At 47.4% G+C, this 27,300-nt stretch overlaps 1 protein-coding gene across 2 annotated transcripts in view; it reads right to left on the bottom strand.

Moving 5' to 3' along the window:
* Positions 1-21,245, bottom strand: part of PODXL2 (podocalyxin like 2) — a 43,676-nt gene extending 22,431 nt beyond the window's left edge. For both annotated transcript variants that reach the window (XM_031663064.1, XM_003906920.3), the window contains exons 1-2: positions 21,120-21,245; positions 10,988-11,266 (exon numbers count right to left, since the gene is read on the bottom strand). In XM_031663064.1, the coding sequence (XP_031518924.1) occupies positions 10,988-11,266; positions 21,120-21,189 (349 nt within the window). In that variant the 5' untranslated portion in view covers positions 21,190-21,245. The remainder of the gene's footprint in view (positions 1-10,987; positions 11,267-21,119) is intronic.
* Between the last annotated feature and the right edge of the window lie 6,055 nt (positions 21,246-27,300).

The following is a 27,300-nucleotide window of genomic DNA, read 5'->3' as shown; positions in this document are numbered from 1 at the left end:
GTGCCCAGCCTCACCACAGTTTTAAGAGTGTTACAAAATCAGCACAGGGGGTACACAATAAACATTTGCTGAATTAACTATTGAAAACTGAACAAGATTCACTAACTTGAGACTAACCGATGCAAAATGTAAAGGGGTTTCTCCACTCCGGTGGCACTACTGTCATTTATCACAGCTGGTAAGGTCAGCTCTCCCACGCCCCCTGTGATGGGTCGGTGCTGGCTCAAATGCAGCTCCAGTTCACCCTGATGAAGCACCAGGCCTGGGTCCCCCAGGCCTTATTTGTCCCCTTTCTTTTAAACTCATTATGGTGCTGGCTTTGTTCCCTAAATAGATCATTTTTTCCTCCTATATTTCATCACAGTTCTATATAGGTTTCTTTCCCCAATTTATCAAGGTCACACTGGACGTTTCTTCTGTCTCTCAGGGCAGCCATAACCCCAGGGATGAACTTCAGCACAGGCTGAAATATCAATGAACAGGCAAAAGGGCCAGAGTCCTTAAAAGATCACCTTAAATGTCCCTTTAGGTTAATGTCAAGTCACTGAAAATTGTCCCCTGGCTTTAAACTACTTTTTGATAGTCGACCTCAATAGTCATCAAAGAAATATAAAGTAAACTGCAAAATGCCAGTCTTTGGACTACCAACCTGACAAGTATATGTATATATTCAAGGTCATTCATGCCTAGTATTGGAAGGGTGTAAGATGGGAAGGAAAGCAGGTCACATTTCTGGAGGGCTACTGAGTCATAGGAACGAGAAGCTTTAAAGACAAATATTCTGAACCTATAATCTCACTTCTGGAAAGGTACCCTAAGGAGACGATTAGGGATGCTCACAGTCATGTGGCTTCATAGATCCCCATCATGGCACAGTCCATGTAACAGAAGACTGGGGTCCAGCACCCACACTGCAGGGGACTGCCCAAAGAAATGACAGACCTGCCTTATATTGGGAGACCATGGCAGCCTTGAACAGGCTGCAGAGCTGTGTGTGCTGGCTTGGAAAGAGGTTTCTAAGTGAAACAGCAAGATGTGTACACCACAGTGTCCACTATTGTCCATTTTTTGTAAAAGTATATTTTATATATGGCCTACAAAGGAAAAAAAAAAGTCCAGAAAGAGCTAGGCACAATGGCTCATGCCTGTAATCCCAGCACTTTGGTAGACCGAGGCAGGTGAATCTCCTGAGGTTTGGAGTTCAAGACCAGCCTGGCCAACATGGCGAAACCCCGGCTCTACTAAAAATACAAAAATTAGCCGGGGGTGGTGGCACATGCCTGCAGCCCCAGCTCTCAGGAGGTAGAGACAGGAGAATTGCTTGAACCTGGGAGGCAGAGGTTGCAGTGAGCCAAGACTGCACCAGTGCACTCCAGCCTGGGCGACAGGGCAAGACTCCAAAAAAAAAAAAAAAAAAAATACAAAAATTAGCTGGGCATAGGGACACATGACTGTAATCCCAGCCACTCAGGAGACAGAATTGCTTGAACCCATGCAGCGGAGGTTGCAGTGAGCCGAGATCACACCACTGCACTCCAGCCTGGGCAAAGAGTGAGATTGTCTCAAAAAAAAAAAAAAAATGTCCAGAAAGAGATAGTCCAAAACATTAACATTCACTGACTCTGAATGACTGGATCATAGGTGATTTTTATTTTCTTCTTTTAGTTGCAGTTTTAAATTTTTATATGTTGATATTTATTACTAGCATAGAACAAGAATGACAAGGCTTTTGTTTTGGTGGCTAAGTAAAAGTGCTCTCTTTGTTGCTCTGTCCACAGGCTCCACAGCTATCAGCCCATCCTAAGGATATGGACACGCCTGATGTGTGGGCAATGACCCAGAAGGTCAAATCATTCTACAGCAGACACAATCACGACAAGGCTTCGCTGTACAGGAACCACTTCCAGGTCCCAGCAGACAGCTGCTCTGTTGGTCTGCTTTCTCCAAAATTGATTACAGCAATGATAATTAAAGTAGCCTAATGAAGGACTTTGTATTGAGGGGAGCAGCAGGTCTTCAAGTAGAACTCAGATTTGAGATTTAGTTCTGCCACTGTGTCATTTAGAGCCACTTTTAAATCTCTCTAAGCCGGCTTCTCTAGCTGTAAAACAGTGATATAATCATGCCTGCTTTTACAGATTTCATCAGGTTGCTGTGAGGTTAAAAAAAATCCAAGTGGGCCGCGCGCGGTGGCTCACGCCTGTAATTCCAGCACTTTGGGAGGCCGAGGCGGGCAGATCACAAGGTCAGGAGATCGAGACCATCCTGGTTAACACGGTGAAACCCCCTCTCTACTAAAAAATACAAAAATTAGCCGGGCGTGGTGGCGGGCACCTGTAGTCCCAGCTACTCAGGAGGCTGAGGCAGAAGAATGGTGTGAACCCAGGAGGCGGAGCTTGCAGCGAGCTGAGATTGCGCCACTGCACTCCAGCCTGGGCGACAGAGCAAGACTCCATCTCAAAAAAAAAAAAAAGAAATCCAAGTGAAAATGACATATAGGCACTTTATGAGTGTTCCCTACTCAAGTGCAGTACTGTTGTCTCATGCTCTCTTTCTGTTAATAGCACCTCAATTCTACTCTGGGGGACACTCCTCCTCTCTTTTTGGTTTGGAATGTCCCCTGGCTTCAGGGACAGCTCAACATGGGCATGGATAGTCAAATTCCATCCCCAAGCTCGGGACTCAGCGAGATCATCCAGAGACTGTTCCTGAAGTGATGGGAAGGCAGACCTCCCTTTCTGCAGGGTGCTGAGTGATAGGACGACAGTGTGCAGCTACTGGGGCTCTCCAAGCCAGCACCCAGGACCAGCCTGCCTGAGAACGAAGCCAGCAAGGGAAAGCTGAGCACGAATGATGGGGCAGGGCAGGCTCCAGCACGTGGAGGGCGGCACGCTGAGTGCTGGAGCAGGAAGCCCATTCCTGGACCCCCGTTCTTCAGCCAATAAAGTCCCCTTTTATCACACAGGCCTGTGAGCCCATCTGAGTGGGGTATCTAGGACTTGCCAACCCCAAAGATTAAAGTGTTTCTTGCAGAACACTTTAATTTGCTCACTCACTAGGAAAATTAAAACTGCATGCAAGACAATTTCCTTAAGGAGCTTAGAAAATGAAAGGGCTGGAGGGGACAGTGGGGACAGTCTCGAATGAGTAGGTAAACTGACAGACTGCTCCTAATCATTAATAATTGTGCATGAATTAACTGATCAGGCTGTAACTTCGCTTGATGCTAGCTGGTGGAGCAGCAATTCGCATTCCATGTCTTTTTCCCTGCTTTGTTGAGGTCGCTCTTTTCACTTGAAATGTCATAGAATCATAATATTTTCAAGCTGGAAACATTTCAATCTATTATTCCCAGGTCTCATTTTGCAGATGAAGAGACTGAAGCCAACATTAGAAAAGCAACCCACTCAAGGTCACACTGTTCATTATCCACCAAGCAGAAACTCCACCAGCTGTTTTTCCCACTGGGCCTGGGGACCATCACTACAGATGGAGAAGGAAGGCATCAGCTCTACCTGAGGCCCAACACACTAGAAATGGGATGTATGACAAAGTCCTAGTAACAGAATGGACTGGTTTCCTGTCTCACATGTGCCATCAATGTGCTCCCTTGGCAAGAAGCTAGGCCCAGGGCATCAGTGCTCAGGGACACCAACTCCAGATTCGGCTCTGTCACACACAAGCTGTGTGGCCTTGGGCAAAGGTCTGAACCTCCCTTGGCCCGGCTCACCATCTGTCAAGCAAAGAGAATAACTGCCACCTGGCTGAGCTCACAGAGTGGTTGTGAAGTTCAAATGAGCTAACTCAAAATTCTATGGAGCCAGGCATGGTGGCTCACGCCTGCAATCCCAGCACTTTGGGTGGCCAAGACGGGCAGATCACGAGGTCAGGAGATCGAGACCAGCCTGGCCAACATGGTGAAACTCTGTCTCCACTAAAAATACAAAAATTAGCTGGGCATAGTGGCGCACCCCTGTAATCCCAGCTACTCAGGAGGCTGAGGCAGGAGAATCACTTGAACCTGGGAGGCGGAGGTTGCAGTGAGCCAAGATCGCGCCATTGCACTCCAGCTTGGGCAACAGAGTGAGACTTTGTCTCAAAAACAAAAAAATTCTATGGAAAAATGGTGACAAGTACTATACAGAATATGACATTAGTGCTAGTCTCTAGTAAAATCACTGTGCTGAGAGGTGACATGACAGAGCAGAGAGGCTTTGGAGTGTAACAACTTGGGTTTGAATCCTGATTGTTACATTGACTTGCTGGGCTGTAAATTCAAACTCCCTAAGCCTCAGGTTTGCTTATCAGCTAAATGGAAGTAAGAATATATACTTAAACATTTTTCAGTGGAGGTTAAATAAGAACCCACAACCCCTAACATAGTGCTAGGCACATACCTAGTGTTGAATACATGAACTGATGTCACAATTATTAAAAGGGTACAATCTGAGATTGACCTGTTTGCAGCATAGTTTTCAACAGTCCCTCCTACTGCTGCACGCAGTTCAATGTCCCTAATAGCCATGTTAGGATAGCACTTGGTACAGTCACTCTGGACTCTGCAGGACTCCCGACCCAGGCAGGCCTCTCAAGGTTCCTTTGTGTTCCTCCAACCCCCAAGAGGTGATCCACCTCCTTCTCCCCAAGAACCCCTAGACAGAAGCCTGTGACTCTGGGGTACAAGAGCAGAAGAGAATAGTGGGGTGGGGCACGCCACTGTCCCCTGGGCTGCCTCCTAGACCAGCCTATTTGCTGTCAGCCTGCCACCTTAGCCACTTTCTTTCCTCTGTCATGTCCTAATCACGTGCCATCAAGGTGCTGCGAGAAAACAGAAGCAGGGGTGAGTGACTAGCCTGATTTCAGGGCCACTGCCAGTACATGGCGATGTCCCCTCTGGGCAGATGAATTAGAAAAAGGTACTCCTCCCACCCAGCCCATGGCCTGATGGGCAGGGCGTATGCTGGACTTCAGCTCCAACTCCCATGCTCGGTCAGGAGCCCTGGACAGGGCACCACCAGCATGACCACGTGCAGTGGTCCTGATCACTGGGGAGAGCTGGCAAAAGCCTCTTGAGGCTAGCCCTCTTGAGCTAGGTGCTGAAGGTCAAATACACCTCCACTAGGACATTGGGATGGAGAAGAGCTTCCCAAGCAGATGGGACAAGAGGAAGAAGTGCCTCATAGGCTTAGGGAATAGGCCAGGCTGTTGTCAGTGAGAAGACACTGACTCTAGATCCAGCTCCATTACATTCAAACCATGTGCCCTTGGGCAAAGCACCCCACTTCCCCATACCTCAGTTCAACTCTGCCAAGCAAGGAAGAGAACAAGCTGATGATGAGCTAATCAGATGCATGCTGGAGCAGGGAAGGAGAAGAGGCTGGGGAAGGCTGGGGCTGGAATGTCAAGAGCATTTTCTGCCATGCTAAGAAGTTTAGCCTTTAACCTGTGAGCACTGGGGTTTGAGAAGGGGTTTCTTCGCTAGTCTGTTTGAGAAGAAGATGGGCAACTCCAGTTTTTTCACAAGATCATGGTCAGGTGGTATGGAGAAGAGACTGACCTGAGGAAACGTAAGGGCTGTGGTCAAGTGGACAAGTCTGGAGAAGAGCAATGAGGAACAGGACTGAAGCAGCTCTCCTCCCTGCCACTCCCTGGCCTCTCACCCTTCTCCCTTCCCTTCCCCAGCCTCCCCCCCTCCCCCCCTGCACCTCCTCTGCCTCCTGCCCTCCTCCCTGTACCTCCCTGGCCTCCTGCCCATCCTGAGTAGGGCGACTGGTATCCCCACCTCACAGCCATGCCATGTGCAGCTGTGGTGAGGACTAGAGACGATGGAGGCAAAGGCCTATGCATGGCTCATATTGAATGAATGAGAGCTATTTTTATTCTTATGAGACCTAGGGAAGCCAATGGGGGAGGAAGAGACATGAACTGAAAGAAAAAGAAAGGGAAATGAATCCCCTGGGGAGGGGGGAGGACAACAAATTGAGCTCATCAAGGCTTCAGGGCTCTCCACTGTGGTCCTGAGGCCAAGGCTCTCTGTGTGACTGCTTACCCCACACTTGACGCTCAACAGTCTCAACAAAAGGAAAAGGCCAGACAAAGATCCAAGAATTGTCTGGTACAATGTAAAAGTTTCTTTTAAATCATTTCTTGGCCAAGCACAGTGGCTCACACCTGTAATCACAATACTTTGGGAGGCTGAGGTAGGTGGATCACTTGAGGTCAGGAGTTCGGTCAGCCTGGGCAACACAGTAAAATCCATCTCTACTAAAATTACAAAACTTAGCTGGGTGTGGTGGCACGCCTGTAATCCCAGTTACCAGGGAGTCTGAGGCAGGAGGATCACTTGAACCTCAGACGCAGAGATTGCAGTAAGCGGAGATCACACCACTGCACTCCAGCCTGGGCAAGAGTGAGACTCTGTCTCAAAACAACAGCAGCAACAAAATACCATTTATTTAAAATGATAAGAGCACAGATTTATCAATGGATGCTGCCATGACAACAGATGATCTGTATGGAGAAAATAAAATTAGATCCTTATCTTACACCATACACAAAAATAAATTATAGCTAGATTGGACTTAAATGTAAAAAATTAAGCTAAGGAATAGAAGGGGCCGGGCGTGGTGGCTCACACCTGTAATCCCAGCACTTTGGGAGCCTGAGGCAGGTGGATCGCTTGAGCCCAGGCGTTCAAGACCAGCCTGGGCAACATGGCAAAACCCCATCTCTACCAAAAAACAGAAAAATTAACCAGGCATGGTGGGGTACACCAGTAGTCCCAACTACTTGGGAGGCTGAAGCAGGAGGATCGATTGAGCTCAGGAGGTCAAGGCTGCAATGAGCTAAGATTGTGCTGCTGCACTCCAGCCTGAGGTAAGAGCGAGACCCTGTGTCCAAAAAATAAAAACAATTTTTAAAAAAGAATTTACATTAAAAAAAGAATAGAAGGAAGAAAGGTGCATGTATCTCAAGGGCAGAAAGTATTTTCTAATCATAAAGTAAAGAAAAACACATAAAAACATTTTAAAAGAAGTAATTTTGCTGGGTGCAGTGGCTCACACCTGTAATTCCAACACTTTGTGAGGCTGAGGTGGGTGGATTACTTGAGGTCGGGAGTTTGAAACCAGCCTGGCCAACATGGTGAAACCCCATCTCTACTAAAAATACAAAATTTCCTGGGTGTGGTGGCATGTGCCTATAATCCCAGCTACTTGGGAAGCTGAGGTAGGAGAATTGCTTGAATTTGGGAGGCAGAGGTTGCAGTGAGCTAAGATCACACCATTACACTCCAGCCTGGGTGACTAGAGTGAAACTCCATCTCAAAGGGAAAAAAAAAGTAATTTTAAGCTCATAAAATATTTAATTTCTTTACGCCAAAAATTATAATCAAAATAAAAGCAGTTGACAAACTGGAAAAATGTTTTCTATGTATGTCAGAGGAAAGTTAGTACCCTTTTTCAGATTTGTACAGGGATAAGAAAAAATTAAAGACTCAATAGAAAAAAATAGAAAAGTAATAATAATAGCTAATACTCACAGAGCACTTAACAATGTGCCAAGCACTGAGTTAAGTGCTCGAAATATATGATGGTGTGTGAACCCCACAACCCTGTGAGGTGGGTATATGATTATCTCCAATTCCTAGATGGGAAACTGAGGCTTAGGGTAAGTTACTCACAAAAAATTGTGCCACTGTTAAATGACAGCACTGGAGCCTTCCTGACTCCAAGGCCTGTTCTCTTAACTACACTGTGCTTCAAATAAAAAAGAAGAGTGATAAGTGGTCGCTATTTTTTTTCTATATATAATGAATGTACATATATATTTTGTACATATATGAGTTAAAATTTACTAGAATCAAAGGCCATTATAATTTTTCCTATCAAATTGACAAGGGAAAGAGAGAACATTTGGTGGGGGATGCGGTGTTCATTCTCTCGGTCTCCTCCTGTATCTGGCCACCTCTTTACACCACTTTCCCTGCAGGCTCCCATCTTCATCCCTTCCCTGGTCTCCCTGTGCCTAGAGATGGTAAGCGCTCAGCTGCTGCTAGCCACAGATCCTTTGGTGGTTCACCCGTATCCAGCCCATACCTTCATAAATCTGCTGCTTTATAAACAAATTCTCCTTAGATTGTCTTAATTTGATTGTGTCTTCTGTTTCTGTGTGGGATGCTGACTGATACATCTTTTTTTTTTTTTTTCTGAGATGGAGTCTTGCTCTGTCCCGCAGGCTGGAGTGCAGTGGTGCAATCTCAGCTCACTGCAACCTCCACCTCCCAGGTTCAAGCAATCCTCCTGCCTCAGCCTCCTAAGTAGCTAGGATTACAGGCGTCCGCCACCACACCTGGCTAAATTTTTGTATTTTTATTAGAGACGGGGTTACACCATGTTGGCCAGGCTGGTCTCAAACTCCGGACCTCATGATCTGCCCACCTCAAACTCCCAAAGTGCTGGGATTACAGGCGTGAGCCACCATGCCCAGCCCTGATACATATTTTGACTTACCAATTTTATTCCAGAAATTAATCCTAAGGAAACAACCAGGAAGGTGTGAAAATGTATAAGGATATTTGTCGCAGCATTAAAACTGAAGACAACCTAAGTATTCAACAGTAGGGAACCAGTTTAATAAATTTGATGACCCACATGATGAAATATTATGTAGTTGTTAAAAATCAGGGCTGGGCACAGTGGCTCACGCCTGTAATCCCAGCAGTTTGGGAGGCTGAGGCGGGCAAATCACTTGAGGTCGGGAGTTCGAGATTAGACTGACCAACATGGAGAAACCCTGTCTCTACTAAAAAAAATACAAAATTATTCAGGCATGGTGGCACATGCCTATAATCCCAGCTACTCAGGAGGCTGAGGCAGGAGAATCACTTGAATTCGGGAGGCAGAGTTTGCAGTGAGCCAAGATGGCGCCATTGCACTCCAGCCTGGGCAACAAGAGCAAAACTCTGTCTCAAGAAAAAAAAAAAAAAATCAGGTTACAAGCCGGGCAAAGTGGCCCACAGCTATAATCTGAGCACTTTGGGAGGCCAAGGGAGGAGGATCACTTGAGCCCAGGAGTTCAAGACCAGCCTGGGCAACATAGCAAGACCCCATCACTACAAAAAAATGAAAAAATTAGTCAGGCGTGGTGGCACGTTTGTGGTCCCTGCTACCTATGAGGCTGAGGTGGGAGGATCGCTTGAGCCCAGGAGTTCGAGGTTACAGTGAGCTATGATCACACCTGAACAATGGAGCAAAACCTCAACTCTAAACATAAATAAATAAATAATAACATGTTGGCCGGGAGAGGTGGCTCACATCTGTAATCCCAGCACTTTGGGAGGCTGAGGCGGGCAGATCACTTGAGGTCAGGAGTTAGAGACCAGTCTGGCCAACATGGTGAAACCCTGTCTTTACTAAAAATACAAAAATTAGCTGGGTGTGGTGGTGTATGCCTGTAATCCCAGCTACTCGGGAGGCTGAGGCAGGAGAATCACTTGAACTCGGGAGATGAAGGTTGCAGTGAGCCAAGGTCATGCCACTGCACTCCAGCCTGGGTGACAGAGCGAGACTCCATCTCAAAAAAAATAAAATAAATAAATAATAACATGTTTAAAAATCAGGTTACAAATGGATATTTAACAATGCAGAAATATACTTATGAAATATATTGAGTGAAAACAAAATGTTCTTGCGAATCCTATTTTGAATATAAAAGTGAACGATGTATCCCCAAACTACTAATGGTAATTATCTTTTAATTATCAGGTTATGGGTGGTTTTTATTTTCTTCTTTTTTTTTTTGAGACAGATTTTTGTTCTTGTCGCCCAGGCTGGAGTGCAGTGGTGCGATCTCAGCTCACTGCAACCTCCACCTCCCGGGTTCAAGCAATTCTCCTGCCTCTGCCTCCTGAGTAGATGGGATTACAGGTGTCTGCCACCATGCCCAGCTAATTTTTGTATTTTTAGTAGAGACGGGATTTCACCATGTTGGCCAGGCTCATCTCAAACTCCTCACCCCAAGTGATCCACCCGCCTCAGTCTCCCAAAGTGCTGGGATTACAGATGAGAGCCACCACACCCAGCCTTATTTTATTATTTTTGTGCGTTTTAGATTTTCTACAATGTTCATGTGTTCTTTCATAATTAGAAAAAGTATATCCAATAAATATTATCTAATTTAAAAAGAAACATTAAGGTTAAGTTCTGTAACACCTTGCCCCATGTGCACACACAATCACACCAATTCCTCAGTCCCTGCTGAGAGATGGGCCCCTGCTGGCCCAGGACGTTGGTGGAGCGGCTATGGCTGGCAGCGCTGCCTGCAAGCTCCTGCACATCTGCATCAGGGTCAGCTTATGGCGGCGGGCATTCAGCCCGGAGCCCTAGGCCTCAGGCTTGCTTCAGGACCCAAATGTTCACCAGCTGGGCTCTGTAAACCCAAACACCAGCTCTGGTGCATGACTGAGGGAAGGGCAGTTAGAATGCCTCAACTGCTGGTCGGATAGACTCAAGGAAACACGGATCAGCTGACCTCGTGGCAATCTTCAACAGAGACAGCATAGAGCAGTAGGGAAAAACAAAACAATGAGCCCCAGGGCTTGGAAAGCCATAGGTCTGAATCATGACTGAGCATCTGAGCCGCTGTTTGACCTCAGGCCAGCTTTTAACCTCTCAGTCTCAGTGTTTTCTTGTCTACAAGGGGGGGTCATATTACTTATCTCTCAGGTTATAAGCATCGGATTGAATTAAATGAGCACAGAATAAAGGCTCCCTAAATAGTGGTTAATATTAAAGAGAAAGGGCCTCCTGGGCCTGTGAGACACTCAGGGTCCCAGAGCCTTAGCTCTGATGTGCAGGTAAACAGCAGCAGCATGGTAAAAACTGTAGGGAGAGAGAAGAGATGGTTCTGGCAAGGAAATGGTCACCTGGTGTTTTGCCTAGACACTTGGCTGGCACTCAACACATGCTCTGTCGGTAAGAAGAGCTACCTGCAGTGGGTCCCAGGTCCAGACTTGAGTCATTCAGCTCTTCCTCCTCTTCCCAGAAGTACTGTGGTGGCTGCAGAATCCGAGACTCCTCACTCTCTTCGCTGGGGAAGCCTGAGCCAGGGGCTCCCAGCCCAGCTCCCAGGCCCATAGTCTCACTAGGCTCCTCTGAGTCCAGTGGCTCCAAGCCAGTGGGCAGCAGGAGGTCTAGTAGGGAGGTGGAGGTGAGGCCCTCTGGGCCAGGCTCATCAGACCCAGCCGCACAGGCACCCAGGAACGCTCCTGTGCAGACATAAAAGCCAGACAGTCAGGGGAGGCAAGAGAAGACAAAGACTGGTGCCAGGTTAGAGCATGTCTCAAATGACAAAGGTCCTGGGGAGGGGGAGACTTCAGTGGACACTCCTGAACACCCAGAGGCTTTGCGGGGATTCCGAGACGCTGTTTTCATTTCAAAAAGGCCAAATTGCTTAGACTTCCCTATGGCAGGGGCAAGGGGAGACAGATGGAGACAGGCAGGGGAGAAAGAGGAATCACTGAGTCAGCGTTCCACTGCGCATGTGCTCACTCAGAAAGCGCCTCCTGAGTACCCCCTCTCTGCTGGCAATTGTGCTGCATGTTTGGGGCTACAAACAGAAGTGAAGACAGGGCCCATGCTTTTAAGGACCTAGCTGTATGATTGGATGAACATGGTGTTCCCCAGGCTTCCATCCTTGGCTGAAATTTCTCCAAAACTGAATTAAGAATATGATTTGTATTTCAGCAATACAGTATCCTGAATATAGTCTTTAGTTTTTTTATTTATGATTTTTTTTGAGATGGACTCTTGCTCTGTTGCCCAGGCTGGAGTACAGTGGTACAATCTCGGCTCACTGCAATCTCTGCCTCCCAGGTTCAAGTGATTCTCTTGCCTCAGCCCCCCGAGCAGCTGGGATTACAGGTGCCCACCACCACGCCCAGCTAATTTTTGTATTTTTAGTACAGACAGGGTTTCGCCATGTTGGTCAGGCTGGTTTTGAACTCCTGACCTCAAGTGATCTGCCCTCCTCAGCCTCCCAAAGTGCTGGCATTACAGGCATAAGCCACTGAGCCCAGCCTCTAAACGTAGTCTTTTAAAAAACCACATGAGGTCACACAGTTCAAACCCAACCCAGTGCTGGTAATTTGATGTATTTGTTTAGAATCTTGGATTCTCTCTCTCCTAATTTACCAAAACAAGCAAATAAATGGACAGGAAAACAAATTAAAGGAGGCCTTCTTCCTCTTCTTTCACTCTCATTCTTTAAGGACAGGAATATAGCCCTATTTGCCAGTTTCACAACTTAACCTCTAACTTAATGACCTAACCACACAAATTACTAACTTGCTGTGAGGCTCCTGGAAAGCTGCTCAAGACCTCTGGGTCTCAGTCTCCTCACCAGAAAGGCAAGGAAGCTAAATGAAATGACCTCTGAATTATTTTCTAAGACTAACATTTAAGGATCTAGGGAACAGGGAATTTCACAGTCTTCCTCTTGCTCTACACCAGATGCCTACTGTGACCTGACTTGACTGTAGTACATGGCAATTTTTAGTGATGTTTATAATAAAAATAGGGCTAATATTATTGGTGCCATGTGCTTTGCTGAGCAGGCCCTAAGCTTGATATGTGCCAATACTGTGACTGGCCACTGAAAAAAATGAGCGTTTCAGACTGTCCTGTGAGTCTGGGTATGAGGGAGTCTGTGCACACCGTGCAGCAGCCAGACAACTCTCAGCCAAGAACGCCACATCCAGCCATAGGGGTGTATTCTGGGTTGTGTGGATGGCGGACAGGGAGTAGAGACTACAGGGGAAGATAGACAGGCCCTGAGGTCAGAGACAGGAAGATATTCTATAACAGGAGAGAAAGGCTGGTACCAGGAAATAGGTTACACTCTGGCTTCTCTGGCTGAGCAACTTCATCACCACCAGCCTTGCTCTACTCTTCTGTGTAATAAGGACAGCACTTCCTACCATGCCTCCAGTGTGAGGGGCACCAAATGAGGTAATTCCTGAGCCATGTGTGAAAGCTGCTCTACAAAGAGCTTCACAAACCAAAGTATTCTACAAATATTGTGTTATTATCCTTTATAAAAAACAGAGACCTGTGAAGTTCATGGCCTGGGGAAAAAAAATTTTAAAAGACACCATGGTATCTTCAAATACATTAAAAGGTTGATGTGAATAAGAAGATCAGAGTGATTCTATGTGGCCTCAAAGCCAACGCTGGGGCTAAGGAGGCATCAGAGCCTTAGCATCTGACCAGGGCTAGTAACATCTGTGCCAGCCTTTAAGATCCCGTGAAGCTCTGTCTCTCAATAAAATAATTCACACGTCCAACTCTGAGCTTTAGAAAGTACCATCATAACTAGAGGGTGGGGCTGGGTGCAGTGGCTCACACCTATAAATCCCAGCAGTTTGGGAGGCCAAGGCGGGAGGATCACTTGAGGTCAGGAGGTTGAGACAAGCCTGGCCAATATGGCAAAACCCATCTCTTCTAAAACACAAAAACTAGCTGGGCGTAGTGGCACACACATATAGTCTCCAGCTACTCAGGAGGCTAAGGCAGGAGAATCGCTTGAACCCCGAAGGCACAGGTTGCAGTGAACCAAGATGGTGCCATTGCACTCCAGCCTGGGCGACAGAGCAAGACTCTGTCAAAAAAATAAAAATAAAAATGAAAAAATAACTAAAGGGCGGGCATGCTGTGTCCCTGGGCAGGTGGGAGCCAATGGCACTGCTGTGTTGCCAATGCTTTTGAGGACTGCTCACAGGAGAATGCCTTCTGCCAAGTCCAAACCAAGAAGCCATCACACCCCATCCAGAATGTCTTCTGTTCGCCTCGGCACCACGTCCATGGTCAAAGATTCTGCTTCCAGGTAGGCCCTGGCTCCATGAAGCTGAAGCCATGTTCCCGGAGCCTGTGTCTGAATCCCTGACTCAAACAGAGAAACAACCATCTCATATTTTGTGGTTTCTTTGAGCCAAAGGCATTTAAAAGCCAGAGAAAGCCAAGACAATCAATTTTGGGTCCACTCCCCTTGAAGTTCCCCTTTGTTCCTGGGAGAGGATGAATTAAGAATATTGGATTCCCTCTAGCCCAGACTTTCCCATGACCTCTTCCACTCTAGTTTCCTCTTTCCATCATAGGGGGACCCTAAGCTACTCTTGGATTTTTTCCTAGCCCAAATATTACAGAAGAAAGCAGTATCTATCCCCTACTAGATAGATGGGAAAGAGACAGTGTGCCAAGTCCTACCACAAAACAGTACCTTCTTAAGGTTCTTCCTGAGAGGGGTTATCCAATGATGTCCCAATTAATAACCTACAATAACACACATCTTTGCAATGAGACTTTGTAGCTCCTCCCATCAAGAGATGAAATCTAATTCTCCACTCCTTGAATCTGAGCTACCTTTGTGAGTTACTACACAAGACAACGCAGGAGAAAAGATGATGTGCCATTTCCAAGGCTAGGCCTCAAGATACCTTGAATGCTTCCATTCTCTCAGGATTTTCCTCAAGGCTATCCTTCAGGAAAACGGGAGCCCATGCAGAAGACAGCCAGGTCAGCTCAGTGTCCTAGCTGAAGTCCCAAAGTGAGAGAGCCAGACAAGACCAGCAAAGGTGATAAACAGTTGATGACAAACTTGAAGGAGTTCAGCTGAGACCACAACCACCCAGCTGATTGCAGTCTAAATTGCCAAACTACAGAATCATGAGCTAAATAAATGGCTACTGTTTAAATCCATAGCTTTCAAACGAACCAGCATGGAATCAACATGAGGGTTTGTTAAAACAGAGACTGTTAAGCCCACCCTAGAGTTCTGAATCCAGTTGGTCTGTGATGGGGCCCAACAATTTGCATTTCTATCAAGTTCTCAGGTGATGCTTCTGGTCCAGGGACCAGATCTCGAGAATTGAGAATCTGAAACCACTAAATTTTGGGGTGATTTATTACACAGAAATAGCCAACTGATACATTAAGAAAAATTATAAACCGAGTTCTCCTTTTGGATCAGAGTAGTGTTTAAATGGTTAAATTCCATTCATTCATTCATCCATTCATTCATTCATTCTTCAACCGAAAAGCCTTTATTAAATGCTTTTTTGGACCAGGCATGATCCAAGGCTATGTTGGTACAGAAATAAGAAAGATATAGTCCCTGCCCCCAGAAGGGTCAGTTTCTACTACAGAGACCAGCAAGAAAACAAATCATTATGCAATAGTGTAACAGTGACCATATAACTCTGTTTGAGCCACAGGGTTAGTAGGGCAGGGAGAGAGATCTCAAAGTTAGCTACTAACAGAGCTGCTCATGGCACTGTACTGACTGTGCTCAGTACACTGTGAAGGAGAAAGGAGGCTGGAGGAAATAACAGCACCGGGAGCTCAGGAACATGTGTTCAGTTTCCCATTCTCTAGGATAGACAACCATGCCACTCAGGGGGCCACACGGCTGAAATGCCCCACACTTCACGATAAAGAAAATAGCAGGGAAGATATGGAAATATAAGTGTGTAGACATGAGAGACGCCTCCATTAGAATTACAGTCCTCATAGTGCTTCACCGCTGGAAGAAAAAGAGAGCTCTTTTACAAACCCCTAGCATTTCCCCCTGCACCCATCTGTCCCGCACACTGCCCTCTAATCAGCACTGCTCAGACTGAAATGTGTGTGAGTCACCCGAGTCTGCTGACACAGTAGGTGTGAGTGATACTGCTGGTCCCTGGATCACACTTTGAGTGACAACGCTCAGAAAGGTCTTTTTACTGATTTTATTTTTTCATTTTTATTTATTTTTGAGTTTCACTCTTGTTGCCCAGGCTGGAGCGCAATGGCGCATTCTTGGCTCACTGCAACCTCCGCCTCTCGGGTTCAAGTGATTCTCCTGCCTCAGCCTCCTGAGTAGCTGGGATTATAGGCGCCTGCCACCACACCCAGCTTATTTTTTTGTGTGTATTTTTAGTAGAGACTTAGTTTCACCATGTTGGCCAGGCTGGTCTCGAACTCCTGACCTCAGGTGATCTGTCCACCTCGGCCTCCCAAAGTGCTGGGATTACAGGTGTGAGTCACTGCGCCTGGTCAGCTTTTTTTTTTTTTTTTTGGAGATGGAGTTTCTCTCTTGTTGCCCAGGCTGGAGTACAATGGCGCGATCTCAGCTCACTGCAACCTTCAACTCCCGAGTTCAAGCGATTCTCCTGTCTCAGCCTCCGGAGTAGCTGGGATTAGAGGCATGTGCCACCACGCCTGGCTAATTTTGTATTTTTAGTAGAGACGGGGTGTCACCATGTTGGCCAGGCTGGTCTCAAACTCCTGACGTCAAGTAATCCGCCCACCTTGGCCTCCCAGAATGCTGGGATTATAGGCGTGAGCCACCACACCCGGCCAAGAGGTCTTTTTAAAATGCAAATCTGGTTCTATCATTCTATCATACAGGTCAGATCCTTTGAAAAGGCAGAGAAGGCTCTCATAAACTGACCATTACCTCCTCTCCCCTCTCTGTCCCCACCTTCCCCAATCATACTCTATGCTTCAGACAAACTGACTACCTGCAATTTCCAGAACACAGCCGTCTCTTTTGCCTTCTGGGTCTTTGCACATGCTCTTCTGCTTGAACATCCATATCTCCCTATCTCTGTTCTGTCCCACCACCCACCTGCTAATTCTCACTCCTGCCTCCAGTCTCAGCTTCCAAGAAGCTTTTTGTGGCCACTCCAAGTCTGGATGAGGCACCACTCCTCTCTATCACAGCCTTCTCAACAAACTACTCTCACTCCACTTTTCTCACCAAATTGTAACGACCTTCACAGAGCCTCCACTGTAAATGAGAAGTCCCTTGTGTCAATTCCACTCTGGAATTCCAGTGCCTAGCACAACCTTTTACACACACTGGGGACTCAATAAAGGTATGAATAAATAATTAGTAGTCTAGTCCAACTTTCTTGTTTTACAAATGAAATAACTGAGGCCTTGTGGGATTAAGGTCAAACAGCTAGTTAATAGAGGAGCTGAAATTAGCTGGTTTCTCCCCCACAAAAAGGTCTTGCGGATGCTCCAGGAGGAAGAATGGAAAGCTATTACTTGTGGGGCTGGGTACCTTCCTTCCTCCAAAGGATACAAGAAAGAAGATAATATGTAAGACAGCTTAAATATTTCATGCGCTTTAAGGGCCAGGGAAAGAAGCCAGAGCTGAAAACTAGCAGATACCCCTTTCCAAACACTGCCCAGGGTCCCCACAACCAATCCAATCAATTGAAGGAACCTCTTCTCTTGAAAAAGACCAAATTAGTAAAGTGACTCCCAATGTTTTCAGCAGCAAGAATCTCTTTATTTACATTTCCAGGTGGCTCCTGTGTTTGGAAATTTTTCATCTATAAACTGTACTTATTTAATAGTTATTTTCTAATTTTTGAAAAGTGAATCAGAATCATGTAATACTGCCAATCAGATGTGATACCAATTACAATTGAACTTTGGTTTCAGGTGGGCTGTGCTCTTATTAGAGGTAAAATTTCTATTAGACTGTCGATTACAAAGAAAAATATAGTCACTCCTGAGCTCCTATTCTGTGCCAAACAGTGTGTTAGGCCCTTCCTGGGGGTGCAACAAGAGACAGATGAACAAGAGACAGGCTTTGCCCTCAGGAAAATTACCAACTCTTGGGAAGTGAAATCCTAAGTTATTTAGGGGATGTCAGCCGATGCAACAGACTGCTTTGCAAAAGCAGTATCCCCAGGGCTGGCAGGGAGCCAAAATACAAGAAACAGATCTGGAAAAACTCATTTATGCATTCCAGGAAGAAAAAAGTCAACTGATGGAAAACGTTTATAACAATTAAATAATACGCACTGTATAGGTTCCCAGGGCACCCGGGCAGCCTGCCTTTGAGAGGGCCATGAACTAGAGATCTTTATCTGCATGCTCCAACCTCCAGCAGGTATGCTGGGAAAGATATTACTTCAGCCTTGTTAGAAAAGGGTAAACTGATTCTCCCTAAGAATTTTGAAATTCACTCTCTACAACCACTGAAGGATTAAACACGGGTTGTCTCTCAAACCTTGGCACTCTCTCTCAGAGCTGAACTGTGGCACGGCAGGGAGAGGCTGTGGCATGGCAGGGGGAGGCTGCTGCCGTCTACACCCTACTCTGGCTCCTCGGAGTGGCCTGGAACTCAAGAAGACTGCTCTGCCCTCTCCAGGTCAGTGTGCCCAGAGGAGCCTGTTTCCTTCCCCACTCTAGGGGATAAAACTTTCTAGTCAGTCCAGCTCTCTGTGCACAGGACTGTGGTCTGGTGTGTTTGCCAGGCCTCTTCCCTGTCATTTCCATGGCTCCAGTGAGCCCCCACCTCTCTAGGCTCTCTCAGCTGTCAAGCCAGGAACCCACAACCTTCCTCTAACATCTCTCCCTTTCCTTCTTTGTCTTCCCTTACCAATGGTCTGATAGGAATTGGCAAAGATTTTGAAAACCCTACTAAAGAAAAAGGAATCTGGTATTTTCTGGTTTTTCATTCCTTTTCCAGTAAAAAGTTTCATTTTCTTAAAGTTATTTTTCCCTCTAATAACTGTTTTGTCTTTATATAGACCTTGATATTTTCAAAGGCCTTGGCAATGGGTAATTATTTAAGTAATTACAAGAGGTTACTTCTTTTCAAATCTGCCCACCATAAGATGACACCAAAATAGTAGCTGAGACCTAGCCATTCTGTGTATAATTAGTTTTGCACTTAATAATTAATCTACCTTAATTGAGACCCCACCTGACTTAAAATTTCAGAATTACACTCTGCGTGTGATTGATTTCCTTTTTCCCTCAGCACTTATAATTTTCTGTTACATCATCACACCCAACAGAGGAGAGAGAAAAAGACGGCACATGAAAAGGATTAGGGGATCAGCCTCAAAGAACTGAAAATCCGACCCAAACAAACACAGAAAGAGGGAAAGGAAGCAGGCTGACATTTGGAGAGGTGAAAAAAACAAGACCCCAGCCATCCTCATGTTTTATTGTACCTTTCCAAATCAGTCCCTGCAATCTGCTCCTGGTGCAAACCTCCTTTCTGATTTTCACCATTAGCTACACCCCATCTCTCCCCTAAGCAGGGGCTTTGAAGTCCAGTCTCCCTAAGCTCTTGGCAGACACCAACATGGGAGGGGCCATGCAGCATCTGTCACACAGCTCCTTACCCTTGAGTGTCAGCGACAACAGGAACTGCCGAGCAGTTACGCTACCTCCACTCCGTAAGCACCAGAGAAACAACGCCGACAGGTCTCCGAAGAGCTTCCACACAAAGGTGTGTAAGAAAGAGACACACTGCTAGACACACACACATGGCCTCCAAGCATGGGCTAAGAAGTGCGTCATGAAGAGCATGCATGGGAGAGAGGAGCAGGGAGGCAGGCTGCCCACAGTCCTCACTGCTGGTCACATAAGCACATGGGCAGTTACAGCTGGGCCTGGGTCCTTACGGATGTTGCTGGCCAGTTCTGGTTTACAACTGTCACACAAAGAAGTAGCAGATCGATCGATTGATGTTTGTTTGTTGAAAGTCGCCTTCTTCCAAAGAGGATTTAAGGCTGAAGGAACGGGTGGGTTTGTGTGAGTGTCTGAGCCAACACTGATGGACATGTTTTTCTGTGCACACCACCTAGGGCCTTTCTTCATCCCTAGACTGACCGTGGAGAAAGTGTACCCTCCCTGAACTGAGCCTTCCCATGACATGCACAGGAATGTGTGAGGGACTGCTTTCCTCTCCCAGCCATTTACCCTGGAATTCTGCCACTCGGAGCCCCAGGGTCATGGCCCATCTCAAGCAAAGACTGTTCCTCCATTCCCATAGAGACCTTTCAGTAGTTTCTCTTTCACTCGCACACATCTGGACACAAAGTGCCTGTGTCTTCATGGGCCGGCTGTGTGGGAAATGTCCTGTGCACACTCCTACATGCACATACACACATCATACTAAGGCGCTATTCTGATGTGTGCATTAGAAGTGAAGTTACTCACAGCTGGCTGAGTGTGTACAGGCACACATGCACACTTGCTCATCCGGAGTGTGTACAGGCACACATGCACACTTGCTCACCCGGGTACTCCTCCAGCAGCACCAGTCACACCTTAACATACACCGTAACACACTCCCTCTGCTGCGCCAGTGTGTGCAGGAGCTGCTCAGCTATGACCTTATTTGACCCAGCTTTGCAGACAGCCCTTCTCCCCGCCATTTCCATAGTGGCCGCCTGCCTCATGGGCTGTCACACCCCATGCCCACCTCCCTACACACCCCCTCCACTAAATCCCCGTCTGCACTGGAAGCCATCAGGAGGCCCGTCTCTTTCTCTCTCAGGCAGACAGATCCCTTTCACACCTGTGCCACACCCCCAGCCCGCCACGCACCCACACGGCCCGCCGCCCGGCGTCGCTGCTGAATGGAAACCACACATCCGAGTCTCACACCTCCCTCGTGTGTGAGCTGCGTGGGAGCCTCCCGCCGTGTGCTGTCACGGGCCTTCCGTGGCTGTACGCCCGTTTTTGTCAGCTCCTAATCGAGTCGCCCAGAACAGTGGAGAATATCCATTCACCGTGACACACTCACACTCCCTCCCGGCAACGCCACGCGTAAACAGCCACCCGCGCCTCAGCGAACCGCCCCACACTCCGCCGGCGGCCCCTGGGACCTTCACAATGCAGCCTCCTCCCCGCGTAGCTGTCACACACGCCCCCTCCCCCGAGTGCGCAGGCACACAATACACACTCGCACACACACATGCACACGCACACACATGCACACCCACACGTGCGCGCCCCCCCGGCCTGCGAGGCAGTAGCCTGCGCACCTGCCCCTGCGAGCCACGGCGTGGGGACCACCGTGCTGTGTCCCAGCTTCACCGCCGCGCCTCGGTCAAGGGGTCGCCCCGCACGCCAGGCGCCCGCCGCGGCCCCCCACGCACCCACTCCGCGTGCGCGCGTGTCGGGGCGGCGCCGCGGCCCGGCCGGGACACGCTCGCTCCCGGCCTCGCCGCACGTTGGTCCCTTTGTTGGCGGCCCGGGGAGCTGTCCAGCACCGCGCCCGCGCCGCCGCCCGCCCGCCCGCGCCCGGGCCCGGAGCGCACTCACCCCCAGCCAGCAGCAGCAGCAGCAGCGGCAGCAGCGGCGGCAGCCGGGCGGCCCGCAGTAGCTCGCCCATGGTGCAGCCGTCGCCGCCCGCAGCCGCAGCGGCGCGGCGCCCGGGCCCGCGTCGGGGCCGCGGGCGGCGGCGGCGGCGCGCGCCCGTCCCATTGGTTCACGTGGCCGTCACTCAGGCCCGGCCCCGCCCGGCCGCGTGCCGCGGGCGCGCCCCCGCGGAGACTAAGCGGACGCGCGGGTGGCCGCCCCTCCGCCCGTCCCCCCCACGCCAGGCCGTCCAATCAGCACCGCGGAGGCTCGGGGGCTTGGCCCGGCCGCCCGCAGACCCGGGCCTCGCACCTCGCGCCCGGGTGCTTCTGTCTCCCCGAGCCGTCACCCGTTCCCTGGGAAGCAGAGTGGGCAACTGCAGCAGATGGGACTGATGGGACGAGGACGACGCGGGGAAATGACTGAGGGTGGACAGAGGCATGGGGTAAGGAAAGACTTCTCAGGGTACTTAGATTGGGCGAGCCCTGAAGGCGAACCTGAGAGCAAAGAACTGGAGTTTAGAGCCAGGCAGTCCGGCTCAGGTTCAGACTGGTTTCGAGACCTTGAGGAAATCTCTTCTCACCTCTGGGCCCCACTTGCCCCATTTGCTAACTGGGGGATTTTAGATTATGAGAGCAGTGCTGACTTCTCTAACATGCGCTCCATTTTGGCAACTGAAGCTCCTTAATGTGCCAAGCACTGTAGTGGTAAATAAAACAGGCACATCCCTTGTCCTCATAGTTTCGGCTAGTAGAGAAAACAGACTGAAAAACAAAATGGATACACAAAACAAAATGCTCCTATGATTGCAATTGGTAGTCTGTTAAGGAATGTAAGAGGCTGGGAGACAGCACAGAGGGGAACCTTATGCTTGCCTTCTTGAAGAAACAGCATTTAAGGTAAGCTGGCTGGCATCTGGAAGGATGAGTGGGTATTAGGCAGGAGATTGGCTTTGGGAGAGAACGTACAAGGCAGAGGGGAAAGCCCACTGATAGAGTTCCTGAGTGAGAAAGAAGCTCAGCCTCTTTAAGGGAGAGAAAAGCCCTGACTACCCTTTTAGAATTACTGCAGCTTAAATATACAGCAACCATAATTTTGTGGAATGTTACTTTATATATAGCATATTAGGAAAACATTTCTTTAAAATAACAAATCATTATATTGAATATGCTTTTTCAAAGTATATCCTCACCCCCCTATGCAGGGGGATAGCATCAGACATTGGAGATGATCTCATGGGACTCTTCCAGGCTAAATATTAATACTTAGGAAAAATAGGAGTTGGGGGTGGAGGAGCATAGGGAAGAAATGGGTTCCAGGCAAAAGAAAGAACATGAGCAAAATATAGCACCTTTTATTTGATGGGTGTTAGGGGTACTAGAAAAGTGGCTGTCGGCTGGGCTTGGAAAAGAGAAATCCAGGGTGTGTCCACCCAGCTTCCCTCTTCTTCTTTCCTCCTCTGAGGATGAAAGGAGCATTCCTTTGGTTTTCTGTTTTGTTTTTCTGTTAAAAGAAACAAAGACCTTAGAAGCAAACAAGAAATGTAAGGAAACATCCTCAATTCCATTAAGGGTATCTCCCAGAAACCCTTATTATCGTACTTAATGGTGAAACCATACTTAATGATGAAACATTAGTAACTTTCTCTTTTAAGTGAATGGAACCAAAGAATCCTCACTACCATCACAATGATTCGATGTTCTATAAGGGACACTGCAACAAGGCCTGATAGAAGAAATGGGATGAAAGTATTGGGGGAAAACTTGGTAAAACTCATTATTTGCAGGTTTATCTAGGAAATGCAAGATCATCAGTTGGCAAAATAATTGAAAACCAATGAGTTCAGCAAGATTGCTGGATACAAGATAACATACAGAAATCAATAGCTTTTCTGTGTATCCTCAATAACTACTTAGAAAATGTAGTAGGAGAAAAGATTGCAATCACAGCAACAATTATTAAAAACCAGAAATAAACCAAACCAGATATGTAGATCTAAATGAAGAAAACTCTAAAGCTGCCGGGGATGGTGGCATGCACCTGGAATCCCTGCTACCTGGGGGAGACTGAGGCAGGAGGATGGATCACTTGAGGCTAGGGGTTTGAGACCAGCTTTGGCAACTTGGTGAGATCCCCATCTCTAAATAAATAAATTAGCCGGGTGTGGTGGTTCATGTCTGTAATCCTACCTACTTGGGAGGCTGAGGTGGGAGGATCACTTGAGCCCAGGAGTTTAAGACCAACCTGGGCAACAAAGCAAGAGGCCATCTCTATGAAAAATTTTAAAATTAGCCAGGCATGGTGGCACACACCTGTAGTCCTAGTTACATAGGAGGCTGAGGTGGGAAGATGGCTTGAGCACAGGGGTTCAAGGCTGCAGTGAGCTATGATTGTGCCACTGCACTTCAGCCTCGGTGACAGAGTGAGACCCTGTCTCAAAAAAAGAAAACAAAAATTAAGTGAAGGCAATTCACAGAATGGGAAGATACATTTGGAAATCATGTATCTAGAATATACAAAGAATTTTTACAAGTCAATAATAAAGACAACCCAATTTTTAAAAATGGGCAAAGATCTGAATATACATTCCTCCAAATGTCAATAAGCACAAGAAAACATGCTCAATCTCATTAACCATCAGATAAATGCAGATCAAAACCACAGTAAGAAACCACTTCTCAGGCTGGGTACGGTGGTTCATGCCCTGTAATCCCAGCACTTTGGGAGGCCAAGGGGGGCAGATCACCTGAGGTCGGGAGTTCGAGATCAGCCTGACCAACATGGAGAAACCCCATCTCTACTAAAAATACAAAATTAGCCAGGTGTGGTGGCTCATGCCTGTAATCCCAGCTATTCAGGAGGCTGAGGCACGAGAATCACTTGAACCCAGGGGGCGGAGGTTGCAGTGAGCTGAGATCTCACCACTGCACTCCAGCCTGGGTGACAAAGCAAGACTCTGTCTCAAAAAAAAGGAAACCACTTCACATCCCACTAAGGTGGGTGGCTAGAATAAAAAAGAGAGACCACTTGTTATATAGGATGTAGAGAAAGAACCCTCCTCGTGCACTGCTGATGGGAGTGTAAAACAGTGCAGCTGCTTTGGACATAGGCAGTTTCTCAAAAGAGTTACCTCTATGATCTCATAATTCCACTCCTAATACATACCTAAGAGCATAGAAAACATATGTCTAGTCAAATACATTATGGGAATGTTCATAGCAGCATTAGTCATAATAATGAAGAGGTGGAACAACCCAAATTCTCATCAACTGATGAATGCATAAATAAAATGTAGCATACCCATACAATGGAATGTTGGTCAGCAATACAAAGAAATAAAGTACTGACACACATGCTACGACATGGATGAACCTTTGAAAACGCGGTTCTTTTTTTTTTTTTGAGACGAGTCTCACTTGTCACTCCAGGCTGGAGTGCAGTGGCCGGATCTCAGCTCACTGGGCAGCCCAGCCCTGGGTTCACACGCTTATTCTCCTGCCTCAGCCTCCCCGAGTAGCTGGGACTACAGGCGCCCACCACCACCAGCTAGTTTTTTGTATTTTTAGTAGAGACGGGTTTCACTCAGGCCAGATGGTCTCGATCTCTTGACCTCGTGATCCGCCCGTCTCGGCCTCCCAAAGTGCTGGGATTACAGGCTTGAGCCACCGTGCCCGGCCGAAAACATTATTCTAAGTGAAAGAAGCCCATCACAAAAGACTACATATTATATGATTCAATTTTTATGAAATGTCCAGAATAGGTAAATCTTTAGCAATAGAAAGCAGATTAGTGGTTGCCTAGGGCTGGTGGGGGAGGAAGAAGAGTAACTGCTAATGGGTATGGGTTTTTTTGGGAAGGAGGGGAGTGATGAAAATGTAAAAGTGTGATAATTTGCACAACTGCAAATGTGCTAAAACCATTGAGTTGTACATTTTTAAATTAATTAATTAATTTATTTATTTTTGAGATGGAGTCTTGCTCTGTTGCCCAGGCTGGAGTGCAGTGGCGTGACCTTGGCTCACTACAACCTCCTCCTCCCGGGTTCAAGCGATTCTCCTGCCCCAGCCTCCTGAGTAGCTGGGATTACAGGTGTGTGCTGCCACACCCGGCCAAGTTGTACATTTTATATTATGTGGTATGTAAACTATATCTCAATCAACCTGTAAAAAAACACAAGAATACCCAAGCTCACATTTTATCTTGGGTTTTTTTGTTTGAGACAGGGTCTTGATCTGTCACCAAGGCTGGAGTGCAGGGGCACCATCATAGCTCACTGCAGCCTCTATCTCCCAAGCTCAACTGATCCTCCTGCTTCAGCTCCCAGAGCAGCTGGGATTACAGGTTTTTGCCACCACGCCCAGCTAACTGTTGTATTTTTTGTGGAGATGGGGTCTCACTATGTTTCCCAGGCTGGGCTCAAGCGATCCACCCACATTGGCCCCCCAAAGTGCTAGGATTGTAGGCATAAGCCACCTCGCTGGCATATATTATCTTTAACATACAAACACACACACACATATATACACACACATATTATGTAATATCGGTATATTATAAATGTTTACATATATGTATCACATCCTTCAGCATCTTGTTTTTTCACTCATAATTATCTTTCAAATTAATCCATTAATAAATTCTATCGCAAGAATAAAAAAAAATCTAATTTTCCAGTCCTAGAGTAAACACCAATGGAAAAGCCTCACTGTGGTCCTGTATACCTTGTTGGCTGTCCCATTTCACACGCTCCTCGGAGCCAAACTTCTCATGTGTTTTCTCCATGTGCAATTTCTACCTCCTCACCTCCCGTTTATTCTACCTGCACTCCAACCTGGCTTCTACTGTCACCAAGGGATTGAAACTGCTGGACGAGGCCACAGCAACTCCCACATTACCACAAAGCTTGTATTTCAAAGGTGCACATCTAAACTAGGATGTCTGGCTGGGCACAGTGGCTCACACCTGTAATCCCAGCACTCTGGGAGGCTGAGGTGGGTGGATCACTTGAGGTCACGAGTTTGAGACCAGCCTGGCCAACATAGTGAAACCCTGTCTCTACTAAAAATACAAAAAAAAAAAAAAATTAGCTGGGCATGGTGGCGCACACCTGTAATCCAAGCTACTCAGGGGGCTGAGGCAAGAGAATTGCTTGAACCTGGGAGGTGGAGGCTGCGGTGAGCTGAGATTGTACCACTGCACTCCTGGGTGACAGAGAAACCCTGGGCGACAGAGCAAGACTCAGTCTCTAAATAAATAAATAAGGATGTCTGAAGGTTGATGACATCATTATAAATGTTTACATTTTTTCTTCAGAAGCACATAAAATGGTGATTGTTATCTTCAATGGCATCTTACATTCAATGAAACATGGTAGTGGGCAGGTTTGTCATTTCACCTGATCTTTCAGCTACATTGGCCAACTGACCTCAATCTTCTGGAAATTTCTTCTTCTTCTGGCTTCCACAAACACCCTTCTCCCCTGGTTTTTCTGCCACATTTTCCTCCTGTCTCCTTTGCTGTTTCAAATGATGGGTGTCACGTAGCCTTCCAGATTTCTTTTTTTTTTTTTTTGAGATGGAGTCTTGCTCTGTCGCCCAGACTGGAGTGCAGTGGCACAATCTCGGCTCACTGCACCCTCTGCCTCCTGGGTTCAAGCAATTCTCCTGCCCAGCCTCCCGAGTAGCTGGGATTACAGGCACACACCACCATGCCCAACTAATTTTTGTATTTTTTTAGTAGAGACAGGGTTTCACCATGTTGGCCAGGCTGGTCTTGAACTCCCGACCTTGTGCTCCACCCACCTCAGCCTCCCAAAGTGCTGGGATTACAGGCATGAACCACCGTACCCAGCCCGGATCATTTCTCTATGCACTCTGGGGGTGATGGCACTCAGCCCCACAGTGGCAGCTGCAATGACTGCACCTCATGCCCACACCTCTCCTCAGTGGCCTGCCTCTGTGGCAGCTATGATGACTGCCCCTTATGCCCACACCTCTGCTCAGTGGTCCAGACTCAACCTGCCTGCAGACTTCACATTTCTACTTGGAGACCTAAAAGGCCTGTCTAGCCAACATGTTTGAAACGAAGCTCCCGGCTTTCCCTACTAAACTTCAACCTATTTCCCCAGCCACATACCTGGTCATCC

The sequence above is a fragment of the Papio anubis genome, chromosome 2, assembly GCF_008728515.1.
Source record: "Papio anubis isolate 15944 chromosome 2, Panubis1.0, whole genome shotgun sequence".
In the NCBI taxonomy this organism is placed as follows: Eukaryota; Metazoa; Chordata; class Mammalia; order Primates; family Cercopithecidae; genus Papio; species Papio anubis.
The sequence above is the reverse complement of the archived record's forward strand: the minus strand, read 5'-3'. Positions and strand labels throughout refer to the sequence as shown.